The 15,600-nt window shown below is 40.4% G+C and overlaps 1 protein-coding gene across 2 annotated transcripts in view; it reads right to left on the bottom strand.

Annotated features, from left to right (window-relative positions):
* The window catches only part of LOC148951220 (follistatin-related protein 1-like), a 188,731-nt gene extending 173,660 nt beyond the window's left edge, over positions 1-15,071 (bottom strand). The window contains exon 1 of one of the 2 annotated variants that reach the window (XM_089090186.1): positions 15,015-15,071. In XM_089090186.1, coding sequence (XP_088946312.1) covers positions 15,015-15,023 — 9 coding nt within the window. In that variant the 5' untranslated portion in view covers positions 15,024-15,071. Of the gene's footprint in view, positions 1-14,982 lie in introns of both variants that reach the window. The other variant, XM_089090185.1, reaches the window with a different exon arrangement.
* Between the last annotated feature and the right edge of the window lie 529 nt (positions 15,072-15,600).

The raw sequence follows: 15,600 nt of genomic DNA, 5'->3' as shown, positions 1-15,600 counted from the left end.
CCTACGTACGCGCGCATATAGGTTAGGTCAGGTTGGATTAAGTTAGGTTAGGTTAAGTTAGGTTAGGTTAGATTAAGTTAGGTGAGGTTAAGTTAGGTTAGGTTAGATTAAGTTATGTTAGGCTTAGTTAGGTTAGGCTAGGTTAGCCTACGTCCGCGCGCGTACGTAGGCTAACCTAACCTAAACTAACCTAACCTAACTTAACCTAACCTGTGTGTGTGTAAGTTTTTGTGTGTGCGTTAGTTTTCGTGTGTGTGTTTAAGTTTTTGTGTGTGTGTGTGTGTTAGTTTTTGCGTGTGTGTGTTAGTTTTGTGTGTGTTTTTGTTTTTTTGTTTTTGTGTGTGTGTTAGTGTGTGTGTGTGTAAGTTTTTGTGTGTGTGTATGTGTGTTAGTTTTTGAGTGTGTGTGTAAGTTTTTGTGTGTGTGTGTGTGTAAGTTTTTGTGTGTCTAAGCTCTTGTGTGTGTGTAAGTTTTGTCGTGTGCGTGTAAGTTTTCGTGTGTGTGCGTGTATAAGTTTGTGTGTGAATTTATGTGTTCGGGTGGTTGTGTAAGTTTTTGTGTGTGTGTGTGTGTGTGTGTGTGTGTGTGTGTGTAATTTTTTGTTTGTGTGTGCAAGTTTTTGCGTGTGTGTGTTAGTTTTCGTGTTTTTGTGTTTAAGTTTTTGTGTGTGTGTGTGTGTAAGTTTTTGTGCGTGTTTGTTAGTTTTTGTGTGTGTGTGTAAGTTTTGTGTGCATGTAAGTTTTTGTGTGCATGTAAGTTTTTGCGTGTGGGTGTAAGTTTTTGTGTGTGTGTGTGTTTTTGTGTGTCTAAGCTTTTGCGTGTGGATATAAGTTTTTTGTGTGTTTGTGTAAGTTTGTGTGTGTGTGTGTGTGTGTGTGTGTGTGTGTGTGTGTGTGTGTGTGTGTGTGTGTGTGTGTGTGTGTGTGTGTGTGTGTTTGTGTGTGTGTTAGTTTTTGTGTGTGTGTGTGTGTTTTTGTGTGTGTGTGTGTTTGTGTGTGTGTGTGTGTGTATGAGTTTTTTTGTGTTCATGTGTAAGTTTTTGTGTGTGTGTGTGTGTGTGTGTGTGTGTGTGTGTGTGTGTGTGTGTGTGTGTTTGTGTGTGTGTGTTTTGACGTGTGTGTGTGAGTGTTTCGTGTGTGTGTGTGTGTGTGTGAGTTTTGTGTGTGTGTGTGGGTGTTAGTTTGTGTGTGTTTGTTATTTTTCGCGTGCTTGTGTAAGTTTTTGTGTGTGTGTGTGTGTGTGTGTGCGTGTAAGTTTTTGTGTGTGTGTAAGTTTTGGCGTGTGTGTGTAAGTTTTCGTGTGTGTGTGTAAGTTTTGTGTGTGTGTGTGTGTGTGCAAGTTTTTGTGTATGTGTGTGTGAGTTTTTTTTGTGTTGATGTGTAAGTTTTTGTGTGCGTGTGTGTGTGTGTGTGTAAGTTTTGGTTTGTGTGTGTGAGTTTTCGTGTTTGTGTGTGTGTGTAAGTTTGTGTGTGTGTGTGTGTGTGTGTGTAAGTTTTTGTGTGCATGTAAGTTTTTGTGTGCATGTAAGTTTTTGTGTGAATGTGTTAGTTTGTGTGTGTGTAAGTTTTTGTGTGTGTGTGTGTGTAAGTTTCATCGTGTGTGTGTAAGTTTTTGTGTGTGTGTGTTTGTTTTAATGTGTGTGTGTGTGTAAGTTTTTGTGTGTGTGTGTAAGTTTTTGTGCGTGTGTGTAAGTTTTTGTGTGTGTGTAAGTTTTTGTGTCGTCTAATGTGAATTTCAACCATTCAGGCTGGTGGACTAAGACCCCAATTCTGAGCTAGTGAATTTCCACCATTCGGGCTGGTGGACTAAGACCCTAATTCTGAGTTAGTGGATTTCCACCATTCAGGCTGGTGGACTGAGACCCCAATATTGAGCTAGTGAATTTCCACCATTCGGGCTGGTGGACTAAGACCCTAATTCTGAGCTAGTGAATTTCCACCATTCGGGCTGGTGGACTCAGACTCCAATATTGAGCTAGTGAATTTCCACCATTCAGGCTGGTGGACTGAGACCCCAATATTGAGCTAGTGAAATTCCACCGTTCAGGCTGGTGGACTGAGACCCTAATACTGAGCTGGTGGACTAAGACCCCAATTTTCCAACTCTTGCATTTCATGACAGAAATTCAAAATGAACAAGCCTGAAATAGCAAACTATTCATCCCAAACTATTGGTTTCAGACAACAAACACCAATGATGGACTAAGAATCCTAGCTCTGAAAAGTTCAAATAGCAAACTACACATCCCAAATCGTAATTTTCTGACAACACACACCTATGAGAGGCTATGAAACCTAGCTAATAAATGCCGGAAATAGCAAATTAACCATCTCAAATCACAAGTTTCAGACAGCACTCACCTATGAACGGCTAAGAAATCCAGCTCGGAAGAGTAAAAAAATAGCAACCCACACATCCCAAATCATAGGTTTCAGACAACACATACCTATGAAAGACTAAGAAATCTAGCTTAGAAAAGCCCGAAATAGTAATTTACATATCCCAAATCCTAGGTTTCAGACACCACTCACCTAAGAACGGCTAAGAAAACTATCTCAGATAATTCAAAAATATCAAACTAGTAATCACAAAAAATATTTTTCAGACAACACAAACAAATTAATGTATAAGAAATCAATATCAGAAAAGTATAAAGTAGCAATCCACCAACCCCAAATCATAGGTTTCAGACACTACACACCTATGAAAGACTAAGAAATCCAACTCAGAAAAGCCCGAAATAGTAATTAACATATCCCAAATCATAAGTTTCAGACAGCATTCACCTATGAAAGACTACGAAACCTTAGCTCAGAAAAGCCTGAAATAGCGAAACTACTCATCCCAAACTAGAAGTTTCAGACAACAAACGCCTATGACGAACTAAGAATCATAGCTCTGAAAAGTTCAAATAGCAAACTACACATCCCAAATCATAAGTTTCAGACAACACACACCTATGAACGGCTAAGAAACCTAGCTCAGAAAAGTCGAACATAGCAAACTACTCATCCCAATCATAGGTTTCAGTAAACACACACCTAGGAAAGGCTAATAAATCCAGCTCAGAAAAGTCAAAAATAGCAAACTAAGTATCCCAAATCATAGGTTTCAGTCAACACACACCAACGAAAGACTAAGAAACCTAGCTCAGAAAAGTCAAAAATAGCAAGCTACTCATCCCAAACTATAGGTTTCAGACAATATTCACCTACGAAATACTAGAAAACCTTAGCTCAGAAAAGACTTAAATAGCAAACTACACATCCCAAATCATAATTTTCTGTCAACACAGACCTAGGAAAGTCTAAGAAACCTAGCTCAGAAAAGTCCAAAATAGCAAACTACACATCCCAAATCATAGGTTTCAGACATCACACACCTATGAAAGACTAAGAAATCCAACTCAGAAAAGCCCGAAATAGTAATTTACATATCCCAAATCATAAGTTTCAGACAGCATTCACCTACGAAATACTAAGAAACCTTAGCTCGGAAAAGTCTGAAATAGCCAACTACTCATCCCAAACTCGAAGTTTCAGACAACAAACACCTATGAGTGACTAAGAATCCTTACTCTGAAAAGTCCAAAAAGCAAACTAGACCTCCCAAATCCTAATTTTCTGAAAGGACACACCTATGAAAGGCTACGAAACCTTAGCTCAGAAAATCCTGAAATAGCAAACTACACAGCCCAAATCATAATTTTCTGACAACACATACCTGTGAAAGGCTAAGAAACCTAGCTCAGAAAAGTCGAAAATAGCAAACTACACATCCCAAATCATAGGTTTCAGACATCACACACCTATGAAAGACTAAGAAATCCAACTCAGAAAAGCCCGAAATAGTAATTTACATATCCCAAATCGTAAGTTTCAGACAGCATTCACCTACGAAATACTAAGAAACCTTAGCTCAGAAAAGTCTGAAATAGTCAACTACTCATCCCAAAATCGAAGTTTCAGACAACAAACACCTATGAGTGACTAAGAATCCTAGCTATGAAAAGTCCCAAAAGCAAACTATACCTCCCAAATCATAATTTTCTGAAAGGACACACCTATGAAAGGCTAAGAAATCTAGCTCAGAAAAGTCAAAAATAGCAAATTAACCATCCCAAATCATAGGTTTCAGTCAACACACACCTGCGAATGGCTAAGAAATCCTGCTCAGAAAAGCCTGAAATAGCAACCCACACATCCCAAATCATAATGTCCTGACAACACATACCTAAGAAAGGCTAAGAAACCTAGCTCAGAAAAGTCGAAAATATCAAACTACACATCCCAAATCATAGGTTTCAGACACTACACACCTATGAAGGACTAAGAAATCTAACTCAGAAAAGCCCGAAATAGTAATTTACATATCCCAAATCATAAGTTTCAGACAGCATTCACCTACGAAATACTAAGAAACCTTAGCTCAGAAAAGTCTGAAATAGCCAACTACTCATCCCAAACTCGAAGTTTCAGACAACAAACACCTATGAGTGACTAAGAATCCTAGCTCTGAAAAGACCAAAAAGCAAACTACACCTCCCAAATCATAATTTTCTGAAAGAGCAAACATATGATAGGCTAAGAAATCTAGCTCAGAAAAGTCAAAAATAGCAAATTAACCATCCCAAATCATAGGTTTAAGTCAACACACACCTACGAATGGCTAAGAAATCCAGCTCAGAAAAGTAAAAAAAAATAGCAACCCACACATCCCGAATCATAGGTTTCAGACACCACACACCTACGAAAGACTAAGAAATCTGGTTATGAAAAGTCGGAAATAACAAATTACATATCCCAAATCATAGGTTTCAGACAACACTCACCTATGAACGGCTAAGAAACCTAGCTCAGAAAAGTCAAAAATAGCAAACTAGTCATCCCAAACTATAGGTTTCAGACAACAAACACCTATGAAAGGCTAAGAAATCCAGCTCAGAAAAGTCAAAAGTAGCAATCCACCCATCCCAAATCATAGGTTTCATACAACACACACCTATGAAAGACTAAGAAATCCAGCTCAGAAAGGTCAAAAATAGCAAACTACATATCCCAAATCATCGGTTTCAGTCAAAACACACCAACGAAAGACTAAGAAACCTAGCTCAGAAAAGTCAAAAATAGCAAACTATTCATCCCAAACTATTGGTTTCAGACAACATTCACCTACGAAATACTGGAAAACCTTAGCTCAGAAAAGCCTGAAATAGCAAACTATACATCCCAAATCATAATTTTCTGACAACGCATACCTATAAAGGCTAAGAAATCCAGCTCAGAAAAGTCGAAAATAGCAAACTACACATCCCAAATCATAGGTTTCAGACACCACACACCTATGACAGACTAAGAAATCCAACTCAGACAAGTCAAAAAAGCAAACTACATATCCCAAATCATAAGTTTCACTCAACACACACCAACGAAAGGCTAAGAAATCTAGCTCATAAAAGCCTGAAATAGCAAACTACACCTCCCAAAGTATTGGTTTCAGTCAACACACACCTACGAATGGCTAAGAAATCCTGCTCAGAAAAGCCTTAAGTAGCAAACTACACCTCCCACATCAGCGATTTCAGACAACTCACATCAATGAAAGACGGGTGCTCGGGGAGAGCCTTTGAGGGTTTGTGGGTCCCTTGAGGGCTGGTGGTCCGGTTGGGGCTCGGGGGGACGTGTGGTGACCGGGGGATTGGCTTTGGGGTCCGGGGATGGCCTTTGGGGGTCTGGGTGGGCTTTTGGGTGCCTGGGGGACATTTGGGGGCCGGTGGAGGGGCTTTGGGGCGCCGGTGGCTCTTTGGGAGCCCGGGGGACCTTTTAAGACCATGGGAGGGCATTTGGGGCAGTTGGGGGCCGGTGGAGGGCCTTTGGGACCCCGTTGGTCCTTTGGGAGCTCGATGGGCCTTTGGGGGGCCCGGGGATGGCCTTTGGGGGTCTGGGTGGGCCTTTGGGGGTCCGGGGGCCAGTTGGGAGCTCGGGGGGACCTTTGGGGACCGGGGGTGGGCTTTGGGGTCCGGGGATGAGGACCATGGGAGGGCATTTGGGGCAGTTGGGGGCCGGTGGAGGGCCTTTGGGACCCCGTTGGTCCTTTGGGAGCTCGATGGGCCTTTGGGGGCCCGGGGATGGCCTTTGGGGGTCTGGGTGGGCCTTTGGGGGTCCGGGGGGCCAGTTGGGAGCTCGGGGGTACCTTTGGGGACCGGGGGGTGGGCTTTGGGGTCCGGGGATGGCATTTGGGGGTCTGGGTGGGCTTTTGGGTGCCTGGGGGACATTTGGGGACCGGTGGAGGGCCTTTGGGGCGCCGGTGGCCCTTTGGGAGCCCGGGGGACCTTTGAGGACCATGGGAGCCTGGGGGACATTTGGGGGCCGGTGGAGGGCCTTTGGGACCCCGTTGGTCCTTTGGGAGCTCGATGGGCCTTTGGGGTCCGGGGATGGCATTTGGGGGTCTGGGTGGGCTTTTGGGGGCTCCGGTGGCCCTTTGGGAGCTTGGGGGGGCCTTTGAGGGTCCGGGGGGACAGTTGGGGGCCTGGGGGACATTTGGGGACCGGTGGAGGGCCTTTGGGAGCTTGGGGGCTTTTGAGGACTGGTGGCTTCCTTCGGGGTTGGGGTAGGAGGATTGGAACCCTTTGGGGTTGGGTTAGAGGACCTCACAACACTGTTCAAATGAAACTTGTGTACTATAACGACCACACTCAAATTCTCTTCTAAAATCTCTTCAAAAATCTTCTTTTAAACTGTCTCTATCTGTTTCGCCGAAATAGTTCCATAACCTGTCTAAAACGGTTTCGCCCAAATAATCCCTAAACGCAAATTCAGCGTGTTCCTTTGTTATTGGCATCTCTGTGCTAACGCATTTCAAATTAATAGGAAACCTTCTCGCGCGCTAAAACAATTCATCGCTAAGATGCTTCTTGCCTAATTGTTTCCATGGCCTTTGGTTATTAATATCCTTTGGAGTTCGACCAAAAGAGTTGTTTCCGAGGCAAAGACATTAATGACTTGGATCTATTCCTGGAGAAATGTTTCTAGGCGAAAATTTTTAAAGTCTGACAGATGATGTCATTGATTGATTGATCTGTCAAGAAAGGGGAATTAATTTGTTGTTTCTAAGGGGAATTATTGATTCACGATATGTGAATTGAGGTCGACAGCACAGGTGTTCCAAATTCCGGGTTTTTGTTGTTGTAAGTGCACGCTCTCAGCGAATGTCAAGGTCGATGTTGTTGTTGTGAAATTTAGGTCATTGACCCCATTAACCACGTGTTCTCCCTAATGAGTCCATGCCCATATTTGGTGCCCCGTCAGTATTAAAAATGCTGACAGAACCACGTGGTTCGTACCGGTGTTGTAAGTGCACGCTCTCAGTGAATGTCAAGGTCGATGTTGTTGTTGTTGTTGACACACTTTGATTACGCAATCAAGTTCTCGGAAATTCACTTCCCCTTCGAGTCCTAGATCAATAGCATTGTTCCCGTTAGAAATCAATGCACATGTGCAACCTTCGCCCCGGAGCTATTACACATAGAAACATCAAATAAATCGACCTTGGAAAAAGAGGTCATTGACACACTTTGATTACGCAATCAATTTCTCAGAAATCCATCTCCCCTAGGGACTCTATGCCCATATTAGGACCATAAACCACGTGGTAATGTCACGACTGGCACCCCCACTTCTACTTACGGAATAATTTCTGTTCGTTTTAAGTTTTAATGTCGTTCCTTACTTTCAGTTTAAAAAACTTGTTTTGTTTTTTTTTAATTTCTGATCGTTTTTTAGTTAATGCAGCTTTTATTTTGGCTCACCATCATGAATAAGTAAACAAAATTTGCATAAAAATTTTACTTATCTTTTGCTAAATGGCTGTCTCTAAATTTGGTTCTGACGTAATTTACAAATTAAATTACGTAGCCCTAGTCAATACCTTGCTCTTTAAACTAAAGTTAGAGTTTTGTTCAAATTCTTTAAAAATGACCTCTTAATCATAAATGCTGTTAATTAGAATAAATAGATCTTATGAAAGTATTAAAAAATCTCTGGCTTAAAGAGCGAGGGATTGACTAGAAGGTGTACGCAATAATATAGCTAATATTTTTTGTTCGTTTTAAGTTTTGATATTGCTCCTTACTTTCAGTTGAAAAACTTGTTTTTTATATGTAATTTTTGATTTTTTTTTTAAATAATGATGAGAAATTCAGCGCCCCCTTCATAGCAATGTCCCTTCCCCCATGAAAACTTCCTTCCTGAAAAGATCCTCCCATATAGCCCCTGACTCACCCCCACCCCCCACTACCAGAAAAAATTTCCCCTGAAAACGTCTGTATACTTCCCAATAGCCAATACTATATGTTAACATTGGGTAAAGTACATAACTTTCAGCCCTCCCCCCGGGGGCTTCGAGGGATTAAGCCATCCTAAAAGACATAGTTATAATATTTTCGACCATGCTGAAGAATATGGCTATCTCAAAATTTTGATCGGGTGACTTTGGGCAAAAAATGAGCGTGGGAGGGGGCCTAGTTGCCCTCCATTTATTTTGGTCACTTAAAAAGGGCACTAGAAATTTTAATTTCTGTTCCAATGAGCCCTCCCACGATATTCTAGGACCAATGGTTCGATACGATCATCCCTGGGGAAAAGAAAAAAAAAAAAAAAAGAAAAAAAAAAAACAACTAAACACGCATCCGTGATCTTTCTTCTGGCAAAAAATGGAAAATTCCACAATTTTGTAGATAGGAGCTTGAAACCTCTACAGTAGGCTTCTCTGATACGCTGAATATGATGGTGCTATTTTCATTAAGGTTCTATTACTTTTAGGGGGTCTTTTCCCCTTTTTTCAAAAATCAGCCAAATTTTATCAGGCACGTAACTTTTGATGGATAAGATTAAACTTGATGAAAGTTATACAATTGAAGTCAGAATTAAAATCTGATTCTTTTGATGTGTCTATTGGTATTAAAATTCTGTTTTTTAAAGTTTCGGTAACCATTGAGCCTGGTCGCTCAATGGTAACCTTACAGTTCGCTTACTTACAGTTCGTTACCACGAACTGTTTGATTTCTGGTCGTTTTGTGTTTGAATTTAAAAGGTATTTGTATCTGCTGAGCTTAAGTTTAAAATGGCCTTTACTTTTCTTTGACAAACTTATTTTTCGGAAAGTTTTTTTTAAATTATTTTTTTTTCGTTTTTGATTGCAAAAAAATTCACGTTTTTAAAAATTCCTTATTTCAAAATCACAGTTAAAAAAAAATAATCAAATATTCATCAAAGTATCAAAACTGATATCAGAGTAAAACAATATCAAAGTGAAAAAATGGGTTTGTGTCAACCTCGGAGTTTTTATTATCTGACGTTTGAACTATTTTTAACAAAATTGCTATCTCCAAATTTTTATCGGATGAGTTTGGGGAAAAGGGGTGTGGGGGGACTAGATTAAGCTTCGATCTCTTTTGACTCTTTAAAAGTGAACTAGAACTTTCTATTTTCAATCAAATGAGCCATCTCTGAAGTTTATACGAGCGTCCCTTCTATAAGAACCATATATATCCCCGGAGTATAACTTACAACACCTACCCCTAGGTCCGGGGGGATTGCGTAGACCCTGGAGTTTTAATATCTGATGGTTGAACTATTTTCAACCAACTGGTCACCTGAAATTTTTATTAGATCGTTTTATCCATTTGATACACCCAAAGACGTCGAAGACGGGAGGGGCTAGTTGCCCTCTGACCTTTTTTGACTTTGAGAAAATGAACTACAACTTTTAATTTCCATTCAAATGAACCCTCTCTGAAGTTTATACGAGCATACCTTCCATAAGAACCATATTTGGCTCCAGTGCAATACCTACAACGCCTGCCCCGGCCCTGGGGGAAGGTTGTGTCGACATAGGAGTTTTCTTATCTGATCTTTGAACTATTTTAACGAAATGACCATACGTAAAGGAGGTTTTGTTACATTATCTTTCAGCTATTCTTAAAAAAATGTCTACATAAATCTTTTATCAGATGTATTTGGGTAAAATGGGAATGGGTGGCCAGTTGTCCTTTTATCCCTTTTGACTCTTAAAAGGCGCACTAGTACTCACGATTTCCAATCGAATGAGCCCCCTTTGAAGTTTGTACGACGACCCCTTCTATATGAAGTGTCTCTGGGAAAAAAAATAAATGGAGTGTGGGGGGAGGCTAGCTGCCCTCCAATCACTTTTGACTCATAAAAAGTGAATTACAACTTTCAATTTCCAATCAAATGAGCCCTCTAGGAATTTTATACGAGCATCCCTTCCATAAAAACCATATATGCCGCCAGGGCATAACTTACAACGCCTGCCCTGGGCCCTGTGGGGATGTGTCGACACCGGAGTTTTTTTTGTATCTGAATTTTGAACTATTTTTAACAAAACTTTTATATCAAAAATTTTATCTGATGTATTTAGGGCGTGCAGGAGGGGGACTAGTTGCCCTCCGATCTCTTTTGACTCTTAAAAGGTGAACAAAACTGCCAATTTCCAATCAAATGAGACCTCTCCGAAGTTTATGCTAGCATCCTTCCGTAAAAACTATATATGCCACTAGAGCATAACTCATAGGGCCTGCCTCCGGCCCCTAGCGGGTTCCGTCGACACAGGAATTTTTCTTATCTGACCTTTGAACTATTTTTAGTGAAATGGCTATTATAAAAATTTTCAGATGGGCTTGGGAAAAATAGGGTGTGTGTGGGGGGGGGGGCAAGTTGTCCTTGGATATCTTTCCACTCTTAAAAATTGAACTAGAACTTTCAATTTCCAATCAAATGAGCCCCCTCTGAAGTTTATACGGGCATCCCTTTCATAAGAACCATAAACGCCCCCAGGACAACACTTACAACGCCTATCCCCCGGGGTCTGGGGGGCGTTTTTGTTATCTAATTCTTGAAAAATTCCCAAAACACTGGCTATTTCAAAATTTGTAGCGGACGGGTTTGGTGAAAAAAGAGCTTCGGGGGGGGGGGGGGGGCTACTTTAACTCTATTGACTCTTAAAAAGTGAACTAGAACTTTCAGATTTTCAATCGAATGAGCCCTCTGTGAAGTTTTATACGAGAATCCATTTCATAAGAACCATACATGCCCTTAGAGCATAACTTAGAACGCCTTCCCCTGTGCCCTGGGGGGTTCTATTGACACCAGATTTTTTCTTATCCGACCTTTGAACTATTTTTAACAAGATGTCTATCTCAAAATTTTCATCAGATGGGTTGGGGGCTAGGTGCCCTTGGATCTCTTTTGACTATTAAAAAGTGAGCTCGAACTTTCAATATCCACTCAAATGAGCCCTCTCTGAAGTTTATACGAGCATCCCTTTCATACGAACAATATATGCCCCAGGGCATAACTTACAACGCCTGCCCCCAGGCCCTGGGGGGTTGGGACAACACCTGCGTTTTTTTTATCTGACTTTTGAGCAATTTTTAACTTAATGCCTATCTCAAAATTTTTATTGGATGCATTTGGGGAAAAACGGGCACGGGGGGGGGCTAGTTGCCCTCCAATCTCTTTTGACTCTAAAAAACTTAACTAGAACTTTCAATTTCCAATCACATGAGCCATTCCTGAATTTTTTACGATCATCCCTTCAATAAGAACCATATATTCCCCCAGGACATAACTTCCAACACCTGCCCTCGGGCCCTGGGGGGTTATGTTGACTACTGAGTTTTCGTTATATGGTCTTTCAACTATTAAAAAAAAAGCTATCTCAAAGTTCTTATCGGATATGTTTGAGGAAAAAAGGGCGTGGAGCAGGGGGGGAGGTGCCCTCCAATCTCTTTTGACTCTAAAAAAGTGAACTAGAACTTTCAATTTCCAATCAAATTAGGCCTCCTTATTCGAAGTTAATACGAGCACCTCTTCGATAAGACCCATATATGCCCCCAGGGCATAACTTACAATGCGTACCCCCGGGCCCTGGTGGGTTGTGTCAACACCGGATTTTTTGTTATATGATCTTTGAACTATTTTTAACAAAATAGCTATCTTAAAATTTTATTGGATGCATTTGGGAAACAAGTGTTTTTTTGGGGGGGGAGCTGGTTACCCTCCAATATCTTTTGACGATTAGAAAGTGAACTAGAACTTTCAATTTCCAATCAAATGAGCCCTCTCTGAAGTTTATATGATCATTCCTTCCTTAAGAAACATATATGCCCCCAGGGCATAACTTATAACCCTTGCCTTGAGGGTTGTGGGGAGTGTCCTCCTCAAAAGCATATTTTCTATCTGGAAATCAACTACCCTGAACAAAATGGCTATCTCAAAATTTTGATTGGACGTGTTTGGGGGAATGATGGGCGTGGGAGGGGGAAGAGGGGGGGGGGGGTAGGGGCTGGTTGCCCTCCAATCACTCCAGGTTGTGGGGGAGTGTCCTCCTCAAAAACATAATTTCCATCTGGAAATCAACTATGCTGAACAAAATGGCTATCTCAAAGTTTTGATTGGATGTGTTTGGGGAAATGAGGGGCGTGGGAGGGGGGCTAGTTGCCCTCCAATCTCTTTTGACTATTAAAAAGGGCACTAGCCCTTTGAATTTCCAATCGAATGAGCCTGTTTTGAAGTTTCCATAACAACTCTTTCAATAAAAACCTTATATGCCCCCAGGGCATAACTTAAAGCCCTTGCCCTGAGGGTTGTGGGGGAGTGTCCTCCTCAAAAATATATTTTCTGTCGGGAAATCAACTACGCTGAACAAAATGGTTATGTCAAAATTTTGATTGGATGTGCTTTGGGGAATGATAGGCGTGGGGGAAGGGGGGGCTAGTTGCCCTCCAATCACTTTCGATTATTAAAAAGGGCAATAGAACTCTCGATTTCCAATCAAATGAGCCCCCTTTGAAGTTTCTACGACGACCCCTTCCATTTGAAGTGCCTCTGGGGAAAAAAAATAATAATAAATAATAAAACATTGGAGCCGTATGGTCTTTACTATAGGCAATGCTACAGCGTTGCCTCTGACTAAACTTTGGTGCACAAAATAGGTTGGGCTTGAAAGGAGCGTACGCGTCTAATGATCCCCTCCCTCCACCCGTCTTGCTTGAGGTACTTGTCGCATTAGTTTCAAATAGAACTTAGCAATTTGGTTGAAAGATAGGAGAATGGAGGCACTCTACTAAAAACTTACTAATCTCTCATTGAACAAATTTACGTGCCCTATAAGTGAGTCCTGGCTGATGAAAGCAAAAACGTGTCTACCCCTCTGCAAAACGGCCCACATGTAGGGAAGGGGGCTTCAGGCTTCGACCATTCTCCACCCGAAATACCTGAATTCTTACGAATGTCATCTTCATATATTTTATTAGGATTTGCATCATTTGTCATATTTGGGGCCAAAGGGAGAGGGGTTGGCAAACTACCTTGGCCATACTAATTTTTATTACTAGTTTTGCTTCAAGAGGTGTCTTCGGAAAGTATCTACGCGGAATGTATTAGTTATTTTAAATTAATTCTTTTGACCACGCGAAATGTAAATAAGATTTTAAAGGTAAAATTTTACTTAGTAGAGCTTGATACGAGGGGTTGCCAACTCTTAAAAATAATATTCACCAAATGGTATTTACCAAGCGTGGCATAAGTGTGCCAAGTGTAGCGGAACTGTGCCAAGCGTGGTGATATTGTGCGGAACACATGGCACTCCTAGTATATACACCAGGTGGTGAAAGTGGGCAACCACCCGGCTGAATGATGCTTCTGTTATTTACCGTTTCACAAAGAGTGCGAACAATTCATTTTGGAGGGGGGATAGCAATGGAATATTTATTTGCCTGTCACTGTATTTTTATGTAATTTTCACAACTGGGGGAGAGGGAGACAATACCCCAAATTACCCATTGATTATGACCCTATAAATAAACAAATAAAAAATAAACACAATAAAGAAAATAAAGCAAAATAATAAACCGAGCGAATAAATTGGGAACTAACTAAATAAATGTTATTATCACTATTAATTAGCCACAGGAAGTCTGCACAAATTTTTCACAAGGAAGGGGAGAGGAGAGGTAAAATATACATTTAGATAAAGGTTCGAAGTAGGGTTTTCACAAGTAAAGTGCAGCATCTTTTTTCTTGACAGTTGTATAATTCAACCTATTTTTTTAATATTCCCAACCTTCCAGGCGAGGAAAGGAGGGAATCTGACCAAACTTTCCTAGGGGCATCATTGGTGAATTTGTTGGAGCAGGTACAAGTTTCAATGTCGTTTTGCTGATGGGATTTTCTTCTTTTTTTTATTCAATTCTGATTTGCAGCAGTTTCTACAGCTGACGGACCCTGGATATTTCCCGACAAGGAATTCCTCTATATTTTCGCATGCTGTTCCTGTGTGAACGCTTGGGAAAAATGGATAATAATATTTTATTCTTTTCACCCTTCCCTTGGGTATTATCCTCCCTTTATGCTTATAATCGATTGTAAAATCCCTAATACTGACATCCTTTAGTCAAGCAAAAGCTTAATTATAAGGATTTGTTTGAAGTGTTTTTTTTTTTGTTTTTGTTTTTTTACAATACTTCGATTACAAAGTAAAACCAATAGAATAAAAGACGCCCCACAAAAGGCATTATTATAACTTTAGGAGACAAGCACAGAAGCATTACGCTTACGGAAACAACTTTTTTCATATCATAGTGAGGTTAGAAATACAAATAGTTTAAAAGATAGGAATAGTAGTTACTCAGAACGTAGACATTTATCCAAAACTTTCTTAGATGAATATTTAGGAGAGGCTTGGTCGGTAACATTTTCATAGATAAGGCTTAAACCGAAGAGTATGGGTAACCAATATGGGCATATTAGTTATGGGCAACTATTAGTTATGGGCAACTATCAGTAACCCATACTCTTTGGCTGATACCATGTAACAATTGTTTTCAATAAATTCAGCTTCATCCTAATTTGTTTTAGATAAAACATCACTGTCTGGGTTATTAAGAAATTGTAAAGTACTGACCAATAGACCGCGATAATTTATAAAACACATACCATCGTCATGTTACAGTGAAAGCCAGAGTTTCAACTAAGGATCCTTCGCATGCCAGGGTTCTTGATGTATTCAAACATTATAATCAGAACTTGTTTAGAGCTACACACATAATTTCTGCATCTAATCCTAACATCTCATGATAGATCAGGTACAAAAATTCAAAACAATATTAAATTGGCTTGGTTTGTTTTACTCATTTCAACTGCCCATTGCTTTACGAAGCTTACATCTAATTATGCTCGCAATTATGCCTCCAAGAAGTGCAATAAAACTATCAAGGCCTGCGTAATTAAAGGTGTCAAATTCTAAACTGATCATTATTTCAGCAAGGCTCAAACAGGGTGTCTAAAAAAAATGTATTTAAATGGCTTATACTCTCCAGGTGTTTTACCATCTTTTTTGGTCCGAAATTATCAAACATGGAGAACGAGCGCTTTAGGAGAGGTTTGCCTAATGAGGCTTGAGAGTTCGAAATTTGACTGAAAAAAAAGCTTTTGGTACAGTGAAAGGATTTCCCTTTTAACACTAATTCAAAATATGTACAGATTTACATTCAGCCTACAGCTCAAACACAATTCACATAAG

Source organism: Artemia sp. Qi Xiang Cuo, chromosome 6 (assembly GCF_049724085.1).
Source record: "Artemia sp. Qi Xiang Cuo chromosome 6, ASM4972408v1, whole genome shotgun sequence".
Classification (NCBI taxonomy): domain Eukaryota; kingdom Metazoa; phylum Arthropoda; class Branchiopoda; order Anostraca; family Artemiidae; genus Artemia; species Artemia sp. Qi Xiang Cuo.
This window is presented reverse-complemented; position numbering and strand designations above follow the sequence as displayed.